At 44.1% G+C, this 19,870-nt stretch overlaps 1 protein-coding gene across 1 annotated transcript in view; it reads right to left on the bottom strand.

Annotated features, from left to right (window-relative positions):
* Positions 1-15,932, bottom strand: part of LOC147272656 (R3H domain-containing protein 1-like) — a 36,479-nt gene extending 20,547 nt beyond the window's left edge. The window contains 4 exon segments of the mRNA XM_086198916.1: positions 76-199; positions 7,956-8,154; positions 11,598-11,757; positions 15,778-15,932. Of these exon segments, the coding sequence (XP_086055042.1) occupies positions 76-199; positions 7,956-8,114 (283 nt within the window). The 5' untranslated portion in view covers positions 8,115-8,154; positions 11,598-11,757; positions 15,778-15,932.
* Positions 15,933-19,870: the final 3,938 nt, after the last annotated feature.

Genomic DNA, 19,870 nt, shown 5'->3' with positions numbered 1-19,870 from the left:
TAGTATTTAAGCTAAATAATGTAACACAGACGAACTGGTGTACACAGACGGATCCTTTAATTGTTACTTTCTCACCCCTGGAGAGCATTTTTCTCTGCGTTTTCTCTGGTTTGTCCACCTTGTCGCGGCTGTTGTCTTTCTCAGCCTGCTCCTGTGTGGCTCGATCTTCCTTTTCAAGGGGCTGCAGGAGGAATTCATCCTGTTCAGGGAAACAGACGGTTAAGTAGTTTCGCATTTGAAATCCATCTGGCTGGCTGATGCTTCTATGAAAATAGCGGGTTATGTTTGGAACACGGCCATGATTTAACCGAGAATTTGACTGACAAGTCAAGTGAAATGTTCTCAAGGATGAATAGACAAAAGACATCACTTAATGAAGGGACGTGTTCCTTCCTCACTGTCTTGCCTGAGGTTCTAGGTTAAAAGAAGAACAGCAAAAGAGGCCAGTGGAAGACACTTAATAAGAAACTCCTGGTTTATCACTGAAACCTCCATCATCACGTTCCTGCATCCATAAATTCAAATCACTATGGCAATTAATCTGCCAGATTAGCTTGTTCTTTAAAAAACCACCTAAATTATACACGACTTACAGACTCAAATTAAACAACAACAACAACAACACCACCACATTTAATCACTTTAAATTCAAACTGTAAAATAACTGTTGCGAGGCTGGTGGATGTTTTGAGAGATCGAGTAAAAATGGCCTTGGTTTACCCCAGTCATGCTCGTCCTCACCACACACACACGCGTTTACACACACACACACAAACACACACACACACACACACACACACACACACACACACACTTCCAAACACTCAAGCCAGAACGCTATCTGATTTGCTTTTCAGGCAATTCTACAAAGGCTGAAAGGACAGCTGAATAGAGGAGAGGGGTTGCCAGTGCACCATAAGTGGATTAAACACAACTCTGGAAAGCCAACGTGGGTCTTAGCGTGTGTGAGTGTGCGCACGTGTGTGAGAGAGAGAGTGAAAATGATTGAATAAAGTGAGAGAAGGGTGACCTAGTGGCGGGAGCGCAGCTCATAACCAGGAAAGGTCACGAGTTTGATCCCTGTAACAGCTGCGAGGCAAGATAATGAGACGCTGCGTTCTCCTTCATTTCGAGACGCTCTGAATGTATGTGAAAATGTAATATGCTAATGAGAGCGGCGACTGACTAATTGCCTGAGAGAGACTGAGAGAAAGTGAAAATGAATCGAGGTTTGTGTGTTGTGTAAGTGACAGCAAGCGTGTATGTCTGTGCGTGTGTGTGCGCGCTCGTCAAAGTAAAAGGATTTTTCTGGCAAGAAGGGATGTTTGCTGCTTAATGCCACCCTCGGCATCACATGGACGCCGCCTGGTTGATGTGCAGCTGTTGCGAGCTGCCTCATTTGTTTCCTGACATCCATTTACCTCGAGATAAAGGAAAAACAGCGTGAAAATGATGGCCTTCTGAATGTGTAATGAACATGCTGTCAGTGGAAAACAAAAAAGTACAGCGTGTATTCAGAGGCCCTCGACTATCGGCCATTGATTGGAATTGACAGCCCAGCGTACGGTGGAAGGCAGATGTATTTTTTCAGGATGTGGAGACGGTTTGGACAGCCTATGGATCCATACAGCCCTTTGTTAGCGTTAACAATTTGACAGTGGAGAGAGACGGTGATGTCAAACAGAAAGAACAATGGACATGTTTGATAATCATGAGGTTCCAGCGCTCCAGAGTACTCACTCACATGTTCCAATTAAAAAAGAAAGAGGAGATAGGAAATTAACGACAAGGTGGAGAAGCACTAGTGCAAATACAACTGTTGTTTTTCAACATCGGCTACACAAGTGGACTTGTATGGCAAGCTGGAGGGGCCAAATTACGTCCCCTCTATTTCAGTCACACCAAAACGCAAAAACACAGACTTGGATCGGTCAAGGATTTGATGAATAAGATCTGAAATATGAACTTTGGCAAATACGGACGTCATTTACAACAACTTGGGGTGGAAATCACTACAGTCGTAATACTTTCTAAACAACAGAATCATGATTAAGGAGCAATATATCCATCCATCTATCTATTTATGTCAAGTCACAATATGTGTGATGGAAGAAAAATACCCACAACAGGCAACAAACTCAATTTGGGGATGCACAATATTGGATTCTTTTGTTGATAGATATTTCCTACTGGTTTGGTCAGAAGCAGATCTTTAACAACGTCAAAATTATCTGTATGAAAACAGGTTCATATGATATTCACATTTTGTACATGCTGGGAACAAAAACATGTTAACACTGTAAATGTAAAAAAGGGATTTTTTTTTTTAAATTTCACAAACATTTGGAAAAACCCAATATTATAGAATGATAAATATTGTTGTTATCTCATCGCTGATTATGAGCAGGGAGGAGCAAACCTACTGATACCAATGACGTGCTGATATTACTGTGTATCTGTACCAGGGATGATTCAATATCAGTATATGTCTCCAGTATACAGATGTAAAGAAAAGTGGTATTTTCAATTAATTTGTCAGTTGTGCATTTTTTAATCAAACAGCTAAAATGAAACCTGTCTGTCTGTAGCCCGACAGTTTAGCTTCAATTAGCCACAAATTCTGAGTCTTTTTTTTTGGTGGTCTTTTTCTAAACTACACATTATTTAATGAATGATTTACAATTTAATTCACAGTAATTAAAGATATTTTTTTCCAATGATGAATTAGTGAGTATATTTTGACATTGCTGGTGACAAATTTTAATGTTGCTGCTCTATAAAATGTATTTGTTTTGTTCAATGTGGGATTAATAAAATCTGCAAAAACATCCAAGAGATTTCATCGAGCCTAAGTCGCACATGAATGTTAAAATTTACATGAGGTGAAAATAAAGTCATTATGTAAACGCTGTGCCAGTCAAGCTTAAGCTGGGTGGACTGGAATGTTCAACTGGATAATAGAGATGACTTGTGTTTAAATCTGCGCAGCTATAAAAGAGAAAGCGTTTGAATGTGTGATGTTTCAGTTGAACGTGTCCTCTGCTAATGTGTTCCCCTCTCCTTATTGCTTTACCTCACCCCTCCAGGTTAGCGCCGCCACAGCGCTCCTCGACTCCGGGCCCAATAACAGCAGCGGGGGAAATATCAGGAGTATTCAATTAGAGAGCTACACAGCTCTCTGCAGCTGACGTGTGGAAATTGTAATTTCCTCGACATGATTGATGGCGGTAATACAGGACGTCGTGTGAGTGCAGACGATGAGAGACTGCTGTGGGAACAACACCGCCCTCTGGTTACTGCGCTCAGTGCTGACTGGCTGAATCGCCCCGGAACGGACACACCTGTGTGGAGGTGTGTGTGTGTGTGTGTGTGTGTGTGTGTGTGTGTGTTGCCAGGAGCAGTGCAGAGTGGCATGTAATGGAGAAAGTTAGATCGGAGGAGGAGTGTGAGCGTGTGCGCGCGTGTGTGGGCTTTGCCTGGAGGTACGATGCAAAATGCCGGCTCGCTGTTGGAGCTCACTGTTTTTGATGATGTGATGTTTTCCTCCGTTGGCCCTGGCCAAGTGTTTCATCACAGCTGTCAGACGAGTGGCGCTAATCAAGCACGGGAGGGCTTCCATTGTAATGAACTGAAATAACGAGCTGGTCATGTGTGCTTAAATGGGCTGGGGGGAGGGGGGGGTGTCAGAGCAGCAGGCTCATGAGATGGCTGAGATGGATTCTGAGTGGTTGCATGTGAATACAATTTTATTTTTTTACCTGAGGTGCGGTTGGAGGCTCAGGAATATCGCAAGGAAAGGACTCTTCGCACACTGCCAGGCTCCGAACAAGCTTGAGCCTGGTGTTGGACTGAGGAGGAGGGGAGGTGCAGGTAGGTGGGCAAAGTTAAAACCATGCACACACACACAACTATATTAATTTCATCACGCCACAGTGACAAGCCACAAAAACAGGCAGCGACCCAAAACATATTTCACATTTTAGCTGACAAATCTTTCCCCGAGTGACTGAGCTGCTCTGTGACAAGAAGATTGCAGACCTGAGCTGTCAGATGTTCCGACTTTATCAGAACCATCTTGGATTAAAAAAAAAAAAAAAGACATAAGCATCAGGGCATGCCTTCTCATGATTTGCAGAGATGAAGCAAGCACAAAGAATTTGTTTTAAACCGATTTTTCCATCACGACCATTCATATCATCTCAACATTACTGTGCTGGAGTCATTTAATCTGCGGCAAGACGGCACAGAGTACGAAGGATGACAATCCGTTTGACAGGAAACACAAGTGCAGCTTCCAACTCAATCCAAGCAGACCATTCAAGTGCACGAGACAGGATGTAGCATCCCCATACATGCAAGTCGAGCGTTCCATACCTTAAAGTACTTCACAGGTTGTCCATAGGTAAGGGGGGGGGGGGGGGGGGCAGGGAAAAGTGCACAAGAAATTTAATAAAAAAATATTTAAAAATACACACTTTGGGGGGGATAAAAAGGATTGTTACTTTAAATAAAAGGAGATGTTCTGAATTAAATATGAGTGTCCTACATTTTTGCGCAAGTGTGTGTGCTCACGCTGCAAAAGAGCAGAGCAACTCAAAACAAATCAGACTGCAAAATATATATATATATATATATATATATATATATATATATATATATATATATATATATATATATATATATATATATATATATATATATATATATATATATAAAACCTGAAAAATGTAAAAGCACAGACCAAAATTTTTGTGGCACTGATCTGAAAAAAAAAATTTAAAAAATCCCTTTGCAGCATAAAAAACCTGCACCATTTTCAGAGAGTATGAATTAATTTTTGCAGAGCATATGCTGCTAAAGTGGTTGCACTGTAGGGTCCCTGCCTCTCTCTCTCTCTCACACACAAACACTGTCCCTCTCTCACAGACACACACACACAGACACACTGCAGAAAACAAAAGCCAGACATTTGGCTGTGAGGGATTCGGGTCAGTGTTATGTGCTGCTCCCAGCTCCATTTAGCTGTCATGTGAATCAGACCCAGGCGCTGGAGGTGAGGCCAGCCGCCCAACAGTGTGTGAGACAACTCGGTGCCTCTGCGCTTCACGCACTAGTGCCTGTACGTCTGTGTGTGTGTATAAACAGACGGTCTCTCAGTAGTGGGCATAGAGGAGTCGAGGAGGGGAAGGGAGGGGACCTGGCAGGAGCCATTTCAGTCTAAATTGTAACAGAGCCCAATCCTCTGCTTCCTAATCCCACCATACACACACACACACACACACACACACACACACACACACACACACACACACACACACACACACACACACACACACACACAGAGAGCTCTGTCCTTCCCACCTGTCCTCTAAAAATCAAAAGGACAAACCCCTCCCCTCCCTCATTGAGCTTGAGGGCCAAGTAACACCTATAAAAAATTGAAATGGACTGCTGTTCGCCCATCTCCAATGCCTGTGACCTACTGTGCCCCTTTCTATATCAGGTAATATGGATGTGGAGGGAAGGGTGGAGGGGGGCAGTGGTGGTGGGAGAGGGCTGGGACTATGAGCGCACCGCTACACCGGCTAATTGAGCGGTGCGAGGCCGGTGGGGAATGAACAATGCCGGCAGGAGATAAAGGAATGGGAAAAGGGGGGGGGAGAGGGAAAGGGCTGAAGTCAGCAGAAGTAGGGCGGCCACCAGCCACCTGTCCTGCCGCAGAGGACGGAGCCAGAGAGCTGGAGGCAGATGGTGGCAAAGTCACACGCTTCGCCCCCTCCTCTGTTGGAATGCTTTTCTGTCACACCCCCACCCCTGTTTCAAGCAACCCCCTACCTAGTTTTTTTTGTCCCCCATTCCCTCCCTGCTCTACTTCTCCCACAATGAACATTTCAGGCAGTTAACCTGCTGAAAATTACACACAGAGGTCAGGGGGCTTCCACAGTGACCGCAGAATAATTCTGACAGTTTCAGGAATACAATGGCCACACAGATAGTATGGTGACGGGGATACATGCAAAGTGGATTTAAGGGGAGACAACTAGCTGGTAAGAGTAGAAGCATCAAGAATCAAGAAAAGTCCAACAACACTTCTCGTCTCAATTTGGGCCCAACACAGACCGATGCCAATATCCAAGAGTAAAAATGTTCCAGTAACAGACGAATCGGTTGGTGTAACATGATTTCTGTCAATGGGCCGTTTATTTGACGTTATACTAGACATCATTTTCCAGGATTCTCTTGAGTCAGTGGGAAGTTAAGAAGATGAGAAACGCACCAAATACTAAATTCCAACCTGGCTCTGATTGGCTGAGCTTAACTTAAAACTTAGAAACTAGTTAACGAGTTAAACAGTGAGATGATGGCGTGATCTGCGCCCTCGTGATTGTCAGAATGCAGTTGCAGCCATGTGCACCGTTTGCAAAATTCCAATAAATTACAAATAAAAACTGACACTAACATGTTTGAAACATCTGTCCGAGAGCACACGGATGAGAGTGTTATCTGTCGTAGCACATTCCCGAAAACGCATGAATTTAAAAAGGGGCAGGCAGCTCCCTCCCTCCCCATGTGTGAGCTCCAGCCACCCTACAGAGGAAACTCATTTCAGCCAGAACCCATGAGCTAATTCTTTTGGTCACTAGCCAAAGCTTGTGACCACAGGTGAGAGAATGTAAACAGACTAGAAAATGAAAGAGGCTAGTTTGCTTCTTTCAATAGGGGTGGTAATACACTACCCCCTACCGGTGTGGAGTTAGAGCCAATGTTAGCAGACCGTGATGTCATTGACACAGCTACGCCTATCTACAGATGGCTAACATCATTATATTTCTGCACTTCTCTTTTCTCTGTCTGTTCAGCAAACATGCAGCTTTAACTCATGACTTCATTTTCAAATACAAAGTCGATCCTGTTCTTTTACTTTCTGCCCGTCCTTGATCTCTCCTTACAACCTTTCAACCCATCCCCCTTTCCCTGCACCTCCCCTGCAGTTCCCCCATGCTGGTGTCATTCTGTTCCTCGGGGTTACACAGAAACAGGAAGTTGGTAGATAAGCCAGGATTTGAGCTCCAGATTATCTGCCTGCCCGACTCTCTTGCTCTCCTTCCTTGCCACCACAAGGCCAGATTGGCCTGAATCCTATTTTTAGGTTGCCACCAAAGAGACGATCCTACGCCTTCCCTGGATTTTTGTTTTCTTGACACACTCGGGAGAGTTGTCATGTGGTTTTGGCCATTTCTACTCCTGCGTGAGCACGAACCAGTCTGCGCCAGTTAGAAGCTATATTAACAAGTGCAAATTTTGCGCGGTCCCAAAGCACATTTGTTGCAATGACACAGAGACCTAATTAATTAGCAGTTTATTTGAGAGAGATCTCAGCTGTGCTGTATCCCCAGCAGACCCACTGCTTAAAAGATAAATTATATTTCACCACCTAAATCTTCCTTGGCTCTCAGGTACATACTCACTCCAACTGACCGCCATTCTGCAGTGAAGTGGCTGCATTATTCTTTCAGCCAGTGAGGATGATACATTTCAAGAATTATTTTGCTTGCAGAAGCAGCAAGGAAGGAAGGGAGGCAGGGCAGGGTGGGGGTGGAGGGGGGTGGGGGCACATCTTGAATGCCGCAGGTGACAGCAGATCCCCTGGGCGGTTGCTGTTTGACATTGGCTGTTACTGAATTTTCATGGAGACGAGTGTGGAGAAAAGTGACAGTGTTTGGTGAGGTGTCAAGTGTCCTCAACCCGATCTGAATCTGGCCGGGTTGCTGACACCTCCAACCTCCCTGATGAGACGTTTCGGAGTACGATTGAGCAAACTGACACTTCCTTTCACATATGTACTCAATCACTCAGCGGTACGGTTATATATATGAAAGAAGCAGCTGCGGCAGCAGTTTGGGCTTAGTAAGACTTTGCCCTGCTCTTCACGTTGCCTTGTGGACTGTGTTTACCTGGGTGTCCCTCTTGTGGTTGCTGCCGTGTTCATCTCTGCTGCTCTGGCTCTGGTCAGACACTTCAGACTCGGTGGTGTTGTCTTTCGAAGACGATACTGTGTCGTTAGCCTCGGAAACCTTCATCGTTTCAGTGTCAACTTTATCGGACATTCTCATTGCAGAGTCTTACTGGGAGGTGCTGGCAAAGACAGAGAACCTGGAAGACACACATCCATCCATGAGGGCTGCTTCCTTTCACCAGGTGATAGGATAAAATCACAAAGAAGGATCCAGTTGTTGGTCATCTTGAGACAATACTCTTTCGGGAAAATGGTGGACTTCAACCTGGTTCAGTGTTAAAGCATCAAAAGACACTACACATCTTGAATTTGAGAACATTATGTTACCACAAAATAAAAATGTACCAGAGCAGCATGGGCACTGGTATGAAGTGACGGAGCAGCAAAACCACCAGGAGTTGTTCATTATTTAGTCGTCTGACATTCTTTTCATCTCTTGTCCTGAAAGATGTTAAATAACCTCATAAATCTACAGAGTCGTCCGCCTGCTGCTTTAGCAGATTACTGAACGAAAATAAATGAGAAAATGTTTAACCCGAGCTGCTTGGTGTTGCCGGTGTGTACAGAACCTGAGAATGGCTGTACTCGTGATAACGGAGTATTATCCTGAAATCACGAGACAACTGGCTTTGTTATCTCGTGATAAGATAGAATTAACCCAAGAAACAGTGAGTACAAGGCTCATTATGTAACAGGACAACAAACTCGTTATCACGAGATAATGGAGAACAAACAGCCCACAAGCCGACCTTTTTGTCTTCTGTTCAGAGTCCACATGTGCTTGTACCCTGAATTATCTTATTTTCACCGTTATTTAACCCACTAACACACTTCATGCTAATTTATTTAGTAAGCTAATGCAGGATCATTCAACACCAAATCCTCCCTTATTGGGAGACTATTGATGTGTTTTTATTTATATCTGTTTGAGAAAGTTGTTTTATTATGAAGCTGCAACGGTTCCGGGTTTCGACTGAAACTTGTCCCTGTAATCTTTTTTATATTTGAAAAATATATGCATCATGTAATAAATTTGAACACGGGAAAATTGTTTATGGCAGAAATCCACAGATACATATGTAAAATAATGTAAAACCAATATCTCTTTCTCACACATTTCACCCTCTTAATTATTAAACTCATCTTCAGCTTATTTTTTTTTAGAAAATTAATAATGAGCACAGAATTCCCGAACAATGAAAATATTTTCCCTTGTTTTTATTTATCGTCCCATAGAGGATGTTAGTCTTTTTTTTTTTCCTTCTCTTTTCTCAGTGCAATTATCTAAAAACGAGATTTACCAGAACGGAACAGCTCAAATAAAAGAACATGGCTGCCCTTTCAGAAGATGCAGCAAATGTCAGTGTGATGGCGTGACCTCCCCTTGTTGAAGTCATGGTGCGAGTTCATCCTGCTCACATGCCCTAATTATGCAGTCGGCCCCCATGCAGTGAAACACACACACACATACACACACACACACATCCGCGTGCACAAGGAGGAAGAGCAGACATCTGGTACATGAGAGCTATGATTAATAGGTTAATTAGAAAAAGGCTCATCAAATTCACTTTGCAGATCAGAACTGGATCCACACACATACACACACCATCACACTTGAGTATGCACCGGCTGAGTGTGTGTTCCATTCATCAGCGGGGGACTCAACCTATTTGGCCGGCAGTGATCAGACTCATTTTCTTATCTGATAGCGGGGCAGCAAAGTGGCGGGCTGAAACTTGATTGTTTATCTCATGTCCCCGCAGAGCTGAGACGGCATGAGGCGGCTCGCTCTTAAAAAGGTGGCATCCAATTCCTCTATGTCAGAGTAATTGACTTCTAGTGAGGTCGCCTGCTCTCCTGAGCTCTTCTGCCACACAAACGTGCCGCTAAACCAATGCTACGCTGGGCTAAGAGGTTAGCTCAAATACAGCTGGGCACTGGAGAGTCAGATGTTGAATTTCAATGAGCTGTCAGACGTTTGACAAAAGCAACGCCGGCTGCTGCTTTACATTATTTTTACATTCGCAAGGAAAACAGCTTAATACTCCAGAGTGCTGTGCATGCCTTTGAATATTTAGTGTCTGTTACTGACATTTTGATGAGTGAAGTCTCTTGAGTTGCACTGTTGAAGATTTGCAATATTGGACAGATATTTTCAAGAGCCGGCCTTGTGATGGATAGCTACTTTGTCCCTCACCGAATCATTCATTTCTCCAAACGCATTTTATCATGGGACCCGAGTGTTGGACTACGTTTGGCTTCAGACGTTGATGCATCTAGATTTCACTGCCTCGGCTCTCACAGTGGAGGTAAATTGCACTGTGTGGCGCTAGAATCCCTGGTGTTCTGACTGCACAAGTTATAGGGATCATCATTTCATCCTTAGTGCTTCATTAAGGGAACATTTGGGAATTTAGGGAGCAGCAAATTGGTCTCCTATGAGTGAGACTGGGATTTTTTTCTTGTATGGAATTATGGCCGCCCTTCTACTGCAGTGTCATATTATGATGATCCACTCGGTGTGATGGCAGCTGTTTGCTTTCATCAGTATGTGCGGCTTTTAGCACGAGGAAACGGCTAACTCCAGTCACTTATGATCATGCACACTGCACAGTTAATGTGTGTTTTATTGGATGAATTTCTACTCTCTTCGCCGTACCAAAGACATCCCATTAGATTTAAGTGTTCAAAAGCAGAGCCTGTCGTTGGTTTGTTGAGGATAAAATTGAAAGATTTGCTTAAAGTAGCTTAAAATTTAGATTTGCTCTTCAATGATGCCGTCTGGAGGGACAGAGACAGACCCTTTTCTCAGAGAAAATATCCGCTTTGAGTAGTTAATTCAACATGTCTAATAAATTCTTGACCTTGTTGTCGATATCCAGCTGTTGTGTAGTTAACTCCTCTTTATAATCACCCATGATATATCGTTACAAATCTTCATATTGTCTTCATAAGCATTCATTCAAATTTTTTATCCTGCAACTACAAATCTTTTTCCACATACTACAATTTTGTTTGTATTTCTTGCACTCTGATGATCATTAGGATTCTTTTTTCTACACGGACATCCTTCAGGAAGTGCTCTTAAGTTTGTTCCTACTCACATGAAGGGGATTATTCTTTTAAAATGCTGTCCTATGCATGTTCCATCAAGTGTAGCCTGAACTGATGCATCCCAAAGTGAAATAACTGGGGTTTTATATGTTTATAACTTATAAACCATGAGGTGACTTCAGGGAAAAAGGTTGACCCTGAAACTAAAGGGTTAAGGTGATAATTTAAAGAACAGAGTTGAGATGTACAAGGTGTAGGTACTTGATGAGAGAATCAATATCTCTATGACAGAAATACTTTACCTGTTGTTTCAATTGTTTAAAAGTCTGATCGAATCAAAAGAACTGAGAGAGACAATCTCGCACTTACTGACTGAGATAAGGGAGTAATCGTGTTTACGTATTGTATACAGAAATATCCTGACCACATGAAGAGAGAGAATATTGCCGGGTGTCTTTTCAGAGTATTTCTGTCGTTCCCTGGCTGACTGATCTCTGTAATCACAAAGAAAGAGGAGACGTACTTGGTGTGTAGCCAGTGGTGGTTGAGGCGAAGGAGGTTGTGGCCGGTGAAGTCGATGAGGCTGAGCCTACCGATGCCATCCGAGACTTCTTTGCCCATGTCTGCTTCAGCTGCTCTGAACAGCAAGCGGGGCCTCCGACACCCTCATGACCCCTGCTGACCTGCTGTGGAAAGAGGTGCGAGGTTAGCGCGATGGTTGAGAGAGGTCAGAGGTTAGGAGCAGGGCTGGGGGCACTGACACACAGGTCGCGCAGACTGACAGCATTCGGGATGTCAGCAATTTTGGGATTTTTATGTGTGCGTGTGTGGTGAAGGGAATATTTGGCGAGTGTGTATTTCCAGGCCTATGCGTGCTTGGGCGCCATAAATAATGGATGAACAGAGATGGGAGCGTGGCGGAGGCAGTGGGAGCATTAGGAATTCAGAGAGAAGCAAGGAGAGACTCAGTGCCATTTGGTGACACATACATTTCAAACCGTCTAGCATCTATATCTATATCACAGCAAATTCCTTTCCAACTAAACAAGGTGAAGTGGCTGGGGAAGGCAGACATTTGAAAAATATTGACACAACATTGCAGAGAAAGTCCTTTCAAATATGAATTGCTACAATAACCACTATTTTTCTGTTCATTTCCTCCTCTGTACTGTGAAAGCGGGCCATTATTGCCTAACTGGCTGAAACTGCTCAGAGTTGCCAAATGAGGCTGATGAACACCAGATTACTCGATGCTGTCGATGTCCTTATTGTCTCACCGCATCTCTTCCTTCTCCTCTAATCTCCGTCACAGTGAGCGGGCGAGGCGCTGCGCCAGCTCTGGCACCCAACAGTGCCAAGGCCTGGCGACTGCTTGCAACGTAGCCTTGGTGAGACCCCCGTGCAAGACCAAAAAGGTCAAGTGGGATCCCTGCTAACTCCGTAATCTTCATCCTCCTGATGCCTCAGTGTGCAGCGGCACCAAAGGCTGAAATGATGATGGGTGGAACACTTGCCATTCAGTGTTCAACCTGCTTTACAGATCCACTAATTACAGCCTTCACTAAATGACATCATCATGTCCTCTTCGGTCTGTATTGTGTCTCCCTGACACTAGCAAGCTGACTACTATGATGCCCACGGCAGCAGCCATTTGTCAATGTCAGAGTTATTTGATTACCAACATCTAGAGAGTGGGCTAAGAAGTATACACAGTTTGGAGTAAGGTAATCTGTTGTTTTGAATCACCCACATCTTGAAATGCTCTTGCCATTGTCCTGTTTTTCCTCTCTTTCGTAAAGCACCCGAGGCTTTTCAAACGATCATTCTTGTGTGAGAGCAGCGCCACCTAGAGTCTGTCCTCTGACAGAAGTGGTGACAGTTTGAGCTGCAGCAAAGCTAAAAGTATAGAATAGAGAAATGAGAGCCTGCTGTGTAATTCAGAGCTGGTCCTGCAGCTATCACTCACACACACTCGCACACACACAATGTAAAAGTTGCTCTGACAGCGGTGTGGCTGAGGCTGGGCGAGGGCGCTCCAGGTTTTATGACCAGAGATGCTGAGCGGACAGAGCGGCCGCGGATTAGCTGGCTAGTTTCAGGACCTCACACTGAGTGAGTGCGTTGGCAGAGACAGTTCTGTGCATGCTGATTGAGCTAACAATGCAACCCCCCTCCACGGAAGGGAAAAAAAAAAAAAAAAAAAAAAAAAAACATGGACACATAGGTGATGGGAACTAAATGGCTGCCGCCATCACAACACACAGACACAGACACACACAGACTTTCAGACAGACAGCCATGCAGCAGTGAACTTGAGATGCTCCGCCTGCCTGTACATCCTCTGGTATTGTGCTGAGGCTGACAGGGAGTGGTTCATTGGTATTACAGTCGCTGCAGAGCGCAGCAGCCTTAAAGAGGCTCCCTCTGGCATCGTTCAGTGTCACACCGCCCCTTCACACCACCTTTATCGCCATGCCCGACGGCGGAGCAGCAGTCTCACACGCACACGCACACACACACATACACCATCATCATCACCATGAGGACTGAAATGCATGACTGTATTAAATTGAAGATATGCTCAATTAGTTAAATTAGAATCATGGTAGTATGGGAATATTTAATTGCAGTCAAATTGAAGCTAAATGTTAATATCAAAGATCAAATCAGCTTTTGGGAATTGATGTGGTTGTAAAGCCACATATGCATCCAATCCTCTGCTCATATATTTGTGATGGAGATTAAATCTCCAACAACCCACGGTGGGGTCATGAGGGTGGCCGTCAACTGAGTCGAGCTAATCACACACCAGGCTCTTAACGGACCACTCTGGCGGACAATTATGTTCGACGGCAAGCTAATGAGAAATTTCTCAATCACTGTGAAGCAGAGAAGAGGCTGCTAGTGGTGGCACAAACACATGAAGAGACGGGCGAACGGGGTTTTCTTTCCCCTTCACACAGGCACACACACCTGCCGCTCCATCGCAAACGCTGACCCTTCCCTCCCAAACCTCCTCTCTGCTCTGCTCTGCTCTGCATGGATCACGGCTCTTGTCTGGGCTATAGAAAGCTCAATTGGAGGTGAAGGACCCTCTATCCCTCCTTCTAAGCTTCACTCTATCTGCGGCTCTATTTTGGCCAGTGGAAGGTGAGTTGAGGAGTCAAACGAGGGTGGAAAAGGGATGAAATTTTTCAGAGGCTCCCGTGAGATCACAAGGAAAATCCACAAATGATTTCTGTGTGTCTGAGTAAAAAAAAAAAAAACAAAAAAAACTGCCGCATGCAGACAGCACAGATTACGCCTTAAACGCAGGCTTTATTACTGCTGATGAGCTTCTGCGAATTTCACATAAAAAAAGGACAATGGTAGGAGCAGACAGCTGGGATATCATCAGAGAGCAGAAATGTAGAATACTAAACGGAAGCATTTTGAAACAAAAGAACATTCCGTCTATTGCTGAGGCGATCACAACAGAAAATTGACATTTTAACATCAGGAATGGCAAGAAAAATGCAGCTAAATATGTCAAGTTGATGCAATGCATTGCTGACTCTCTAATAACCAACAAAAAGGTGGATTTAGACTGTCAGCTGGATGCAGGACATCCAGGCACCCTGGCTAATAAAATCAAGCATCACATAAACAGCTAATTAGGTTACTAATGCGGGTTTGCACTCGTGGCGCTGCAATAAAATTGATTTCGGTGCTTCGCTTAACTGAGTAACTAATCTCCCATTTTCTAGCCATTTCTGCTAATTGCAAAGCAAGGAAAGCACTGACAGGGGAGTGATATAATTGAACCAGAAAACCATTAGTGTAAAGCCGATGAAATCATATCACTTTCATACACTGCTTGCATCTATTTCAGGGCAACTGAGGCTGTGTCAGTTTAAGGAACTGCCTGTAATCGCTCCAAATGAATTAACAGAAAGGGAAAAAAAACAAACAGCCACAAATGAGCAGCTAATTGCGCTGCTCGCTCTGCCTTCAGGTCGCATACGGCGGTGAGAGCGCAGTACGGTGCAGCACAGGCGCAGCCAGCCAGCATTAATAAATTAAATCCACAGCAGAGCATGTAGGTAATCCATTACCTATCCCATAGGAGAGCTTCCTGGGAATATCAATCTAGGTAATTAGACCAGAGACAATAAACACAGAAAACTAACATGCAGCAGTTTTAATCAGCAGAGCCTTGTGAGAGAGGAATAACTTAAAAAGTCTGCCAGAGTCATTAAAAGTCAGTTTGCAGACAGAAGAAGAGCTTGGCTAGAGAACAATGCAGAGCAAAGCCTCTTATTGGCTGATCTTGGTTAATTATCTTGTTAATGAAAAGCAGAGGCGGCTCACTGGTAACCAGTGAGGAGACTGGGAGCACAGCAAATCTCATGTTGCGCTTAGTTGAACAAGCCAAAGAGAGAGACGGCACACTTGCTAACTGACCTGCAGCGATACACGAATAAAAGATGCAGAAAACACGCTGAGGAGATTTTTCTCACCGATCAAAATCTTGTCTGTTTCAACAGCATTAATAACAGCACAAGTGTCTCTACTGTGGTTATAAACAGCAGAAAAATGATAAATCAACAGCTTGCTGCCGGCACGGCATATGACAAAGAAAACAGTAAACATGGAAAAGAAGAGCCAAGCAGGTAGAAAAGACAAATCAGAGAAGGGTGAGCTCTGGAAGCTGCAGGACCTACCTGCCTGGCAGCTCTGCCCTCCATCCCTGCTGCTACACGCTCGCTTAGTTTCCATTGTACAGGAGGCACTATTTGCTGGAGAGGAGACTGGAGTCGCCTCCCAGCTCGCTCCTCGGCAGCTGCCTGCTGCCTCCTGCACGCTCGCTCGACAGAGTGAGAGTGTAAGACGGGGAGAGGGGAGTGTAGAGGAAGAGGGCGAGGGGGTGTGGGTGTCACAAAGAGAGAGTGTGTGAGAGAGAGAGAGAGGGAGAGAGAGCGAGAGAGAGAGAAGGAAGGAGGGGAGGATGCTGTTTGAGCACAAGTCTACCTGCCACAACCCATCAAGCCAGCCAGCCTTGGAGACAGCGCCAAATCAACAGCTGGCCCCTGTGTGATGTCAGAGCCCGAGCAGCCAGTCACAGCAGCTGAAGCCGGCCGGCGCTACAGAGCGCTGACTGAACCAAAGTCACTGGCTAAATGGGGCTCTTCATTAGCTACTCTGCTTTAGGATGGAGGCGGAGGAGGAGGAGGAGGAGGAGGAAAAGGGCAGGCAGGGACATGGGATAGATAGAATGGGACTGAAAGGAAGAGGAGGGGAAGATGAGAGAACAGGAGGGTGGGAGGTAGAGCTGGGTGACAGAGACAAGACCAAGAAAGGAGTGCAGGAGGCGAAAGAGAGGAGCGGAGGAGAGAGGGAGAAGACAAACAGGGAGAAGGAGAGGATAGCAGACAAGAGCGACACGTCTGCGGCCAGCTCGGTGCTCAAAGACCAGGTGGAGAGTCGATGGGGAGGCGCTGGCTGCGGAGAGGCCGAGCTGTTCACTGGGCTACCTTCCCAATAAAACTGGCACCCTGCGTTTACCACGAGAAGACAAGGCTACAGCTAATCCCACTGACTCAGAACCTGAAATGCCAGCCATCAGTGAGACAGAGCAGGGAAATTGTGTTAAACAATCTGCTTTAGGCAAATAAGAAGCTTATTGGTGCATCAGCTGGAAAACAATACACTACTTGTGCATAATCAAACCACACCCCTAACCTCCTCCATTTCATCTCAATCTGCCTTCCATGAATTTAGAGGATAAGAAAAACAATAAGCCTGTTTATTTCATTAAAAGGTCAAGCTTTCTGAGGAGATAACAAAAACTTCAAGAGGCACTTTCATCACTAAGTGAGTGACAGGCTGTCTTCGGAAGTCACTAACAGGTCTAGACTACCATAATGTGATTGTTTTTTGTCCTTTCAGTCACTTTAACAGCAAACACAGTGGGTGGAAAAGTTCCTGCTGTCACTTAGCAACCAACACCAGGCTGCGACCACCGAACCGATCCAATCCTGCATCATAATTGTACCATTCGTTATGCCAGGTCTCTGAAGAATTTATTTCTGTGCTTCCTTAATCCTGCGAAAAGGTCACCAATTGAACAAACAATTTATGGATAGACAGCTGAATTATTTAATGGGCCAGGCCAAATATTATAGGAAAGAGAGATTTCCCCCTGGAAGGCCATGAATTATTTAGCCACTGAGCCACATCTCTTTTAGAAAGCTATAACACACCATCCTCAACCTCAATATCGCATAATGTCATCAGCTCCAAATGCGACCTAACCTGCGTAATGAATGCTCAACAGAGTGACGGCTACAGTGGCCTCGAGTGAAACCGCTTTAGCAAACAATTATTAGCACTTATTTTAAGCCTGAGAGGAGTGTTTAGACACTCACGATAAAACAACTGAGCAGGGATTTTGTGTGTTTCGCTAACGTTCATCCAGTGTTTCACTCCAACATGTACACATCCATCAGGGTGTGTACATGACTTCAATATTATTGTACACAAGTAGGACTTTTATAGCATGCCATGTTACGGGAGAGAGTGGAAATAAATCCAGCTTCCACCCACCGGGCTTTGCCGCTGACATCTTCCTGAAAATGACTCTATTACGATGTTCATCAACCTCAGTGGCAGTCCGTCTCCACGATGCCCAGGAGGCAATAAATGCCCACTCTGGTGCATCAGAATAATTGGGAGTTACTGATTAAACAAGCACATTTAATAATATGATTTATGGTGTTTTACCAACAAAAAAAGTTCATGGGTTCACTGTCCACTATCTCTGACACAAGATTATAGATCACGGTCTGTGTTAAAGTGAAATATGCTGAGGATATATATATATATATATATATATATATAAATAAATAAATAAAGGTATTTTTGATGAATTTGTAGGCGCTAATCTCAAAGGTGTGGCTTTTATCTCATAATCTAAACTGTGATCTCAGTATTAAAGTTTATGAGTCCAGGAAGTCATGAACAGGACATATTTTTGACAGGGCTCATTTCACCTACACAGAATTTCTTCAGTTTGCAGATTAATTATCATTGAGGAAAAAAAAATTTTTTTTTTTTAATTACAAACTGGGACATATTACAAAAGCAATGGCGGAGCATTGTGAAGGAAAGATGACGATGCGTATCAGTTTATTGACTGTCATCATTGCATTCTGTTATTTAGAATGAAAATTTAAAAAAATGGATGCATGATATTTACCTGATCCATGGACCTGTCGAACGAATGACAAAAGAAATAAAACGACATCAACAATATGCAAAGTACTTCTGTGGCCCATGTTGAGGGAACAAGCTGAATTAACAAAAATTTAAGATAAGATAAGACAAGATAAACCTTTAATCGTCCCACAGTGGGGAAATTTAACAATTGAACATTTTAACTGAAATTTTGCTATGACATAATCTATAACCCCTCACTTGCAAGTGGTTAAGTCTTTGCAAAGGTCATTTCTGCATCTCAACTCGTATTTTAAAAAAAAATCATTTGAAATTTGGACCACCAGCTGAAACTTTGCCCTCATATGGCAAACGTGGTATGGTATGCTTGGGCTATAGGTCATTTATTAATATCTGAGCTTAATTAACGAGCATCTATGATGCCGCCGTCTCAAGAAAATGTCACTGTCAATGATGAATACGGCACAAAAACTCGAGGTTATGAGCTAGGTTTTGTGAGAGGGTATATAGCTTTAATACAAATGTTTGGGCTCATCAATAGAGCAATGCAACTGCCGCTAGTCCTCGGTCATTTCCGCTCGCAGCCAGTCGTTACACCAGACTTCCTATCAATCTTACCTATTTAATGTTTCCCTCGTCTTGGCAAACCGGTTACCGGTGTAGAACTGAACAGTCTGGATATTCATATGTGTCACATGAATTCGGCTGGTAAAACATGTCACTGTAAAGCAACAGGAATTCAACACTATCCGGATGCTAACAAGTTAGCGTTAACCTTAATTCGTAAATAATGCTGGTAAGATGAACAGCCGGGCCTAAAAGTTATTATATTCTACTGAATTATTAGTACAAGAGTGGCCTCGTTGATGGTTCTAATACCGAAATAAGTTAGTCTACGTAGGTTCTGGACACAGTGTTTGCTATGGTGGTGCGTACTTGTGCCGAAAAGCAAGGCAGCATTATGAGGGTATCGTGTCGGGGCTAAGCTAACGATGATTACCTGCCAGTGTGGCTTGCTAACACTTGAAAGCGGCCGAACACCGGCGCCCTGAGCTGTCACGCACTAGCAAGAGGAGTGTTTACTACTGCTGGCAACTAGCTCATGTTACATGGTTACACCTATCCGGTAAACACTCTGTAAGAACACCGGTAAGTGTTGGTACAGGATACCGCTAATGTTGCCTTACCGCTTTTAGGTTTACAGTCGGTGCACAGCCGTTGTCTCTACCGAGGGTGAAGAAGCTAGTGCGGTTGAGTGAAAGGCAACGGAGTCCAGCAGGCTGCTGCGGGAGTGCGTCAGCTCCTCACGCTTCACACACGTAAGGGGGCGTTGGAATTATGTCACCTCTGCTCGTTGCTACTGAATTTATTTATTTATTTTTTACAAGTTGTGGTAGCACTCGTGGACACACACACAAAGCTGTTTTGGCAAATGAGCAACTGTGTTAAATACACTTTAATGGTGATGTGTACCTCAACGTGAGTTTTGGTTGTCATGAACTCATTTAGAGGAACTGAATGTCCAACAGTGCTGACACGCTGCGGATGCCAGTTGTTATAAATCGAGTGCACCTTAACTTG

This window comes from Aulostomus chinensis, chromosome 1 (genome assembly GCF_037954235.1).
Source record: "Aulostomus chinensis isolate RoL2024-O1b breed Wild chromosome 1, RoL_Achi_v1.0, whole genome shotgun sequence".
Lineage (NCBI taxonomy): Eukaryota > Metazoa > Chordata > Actinopteri > Syngnathiformes > Aulostomidae > Aulostomus > Aulostomus chinensis.
Note: the sequence above shows the minus strand (reverse complement) of the source record. Positions and strands in the feature narration are given on the sequence as shown.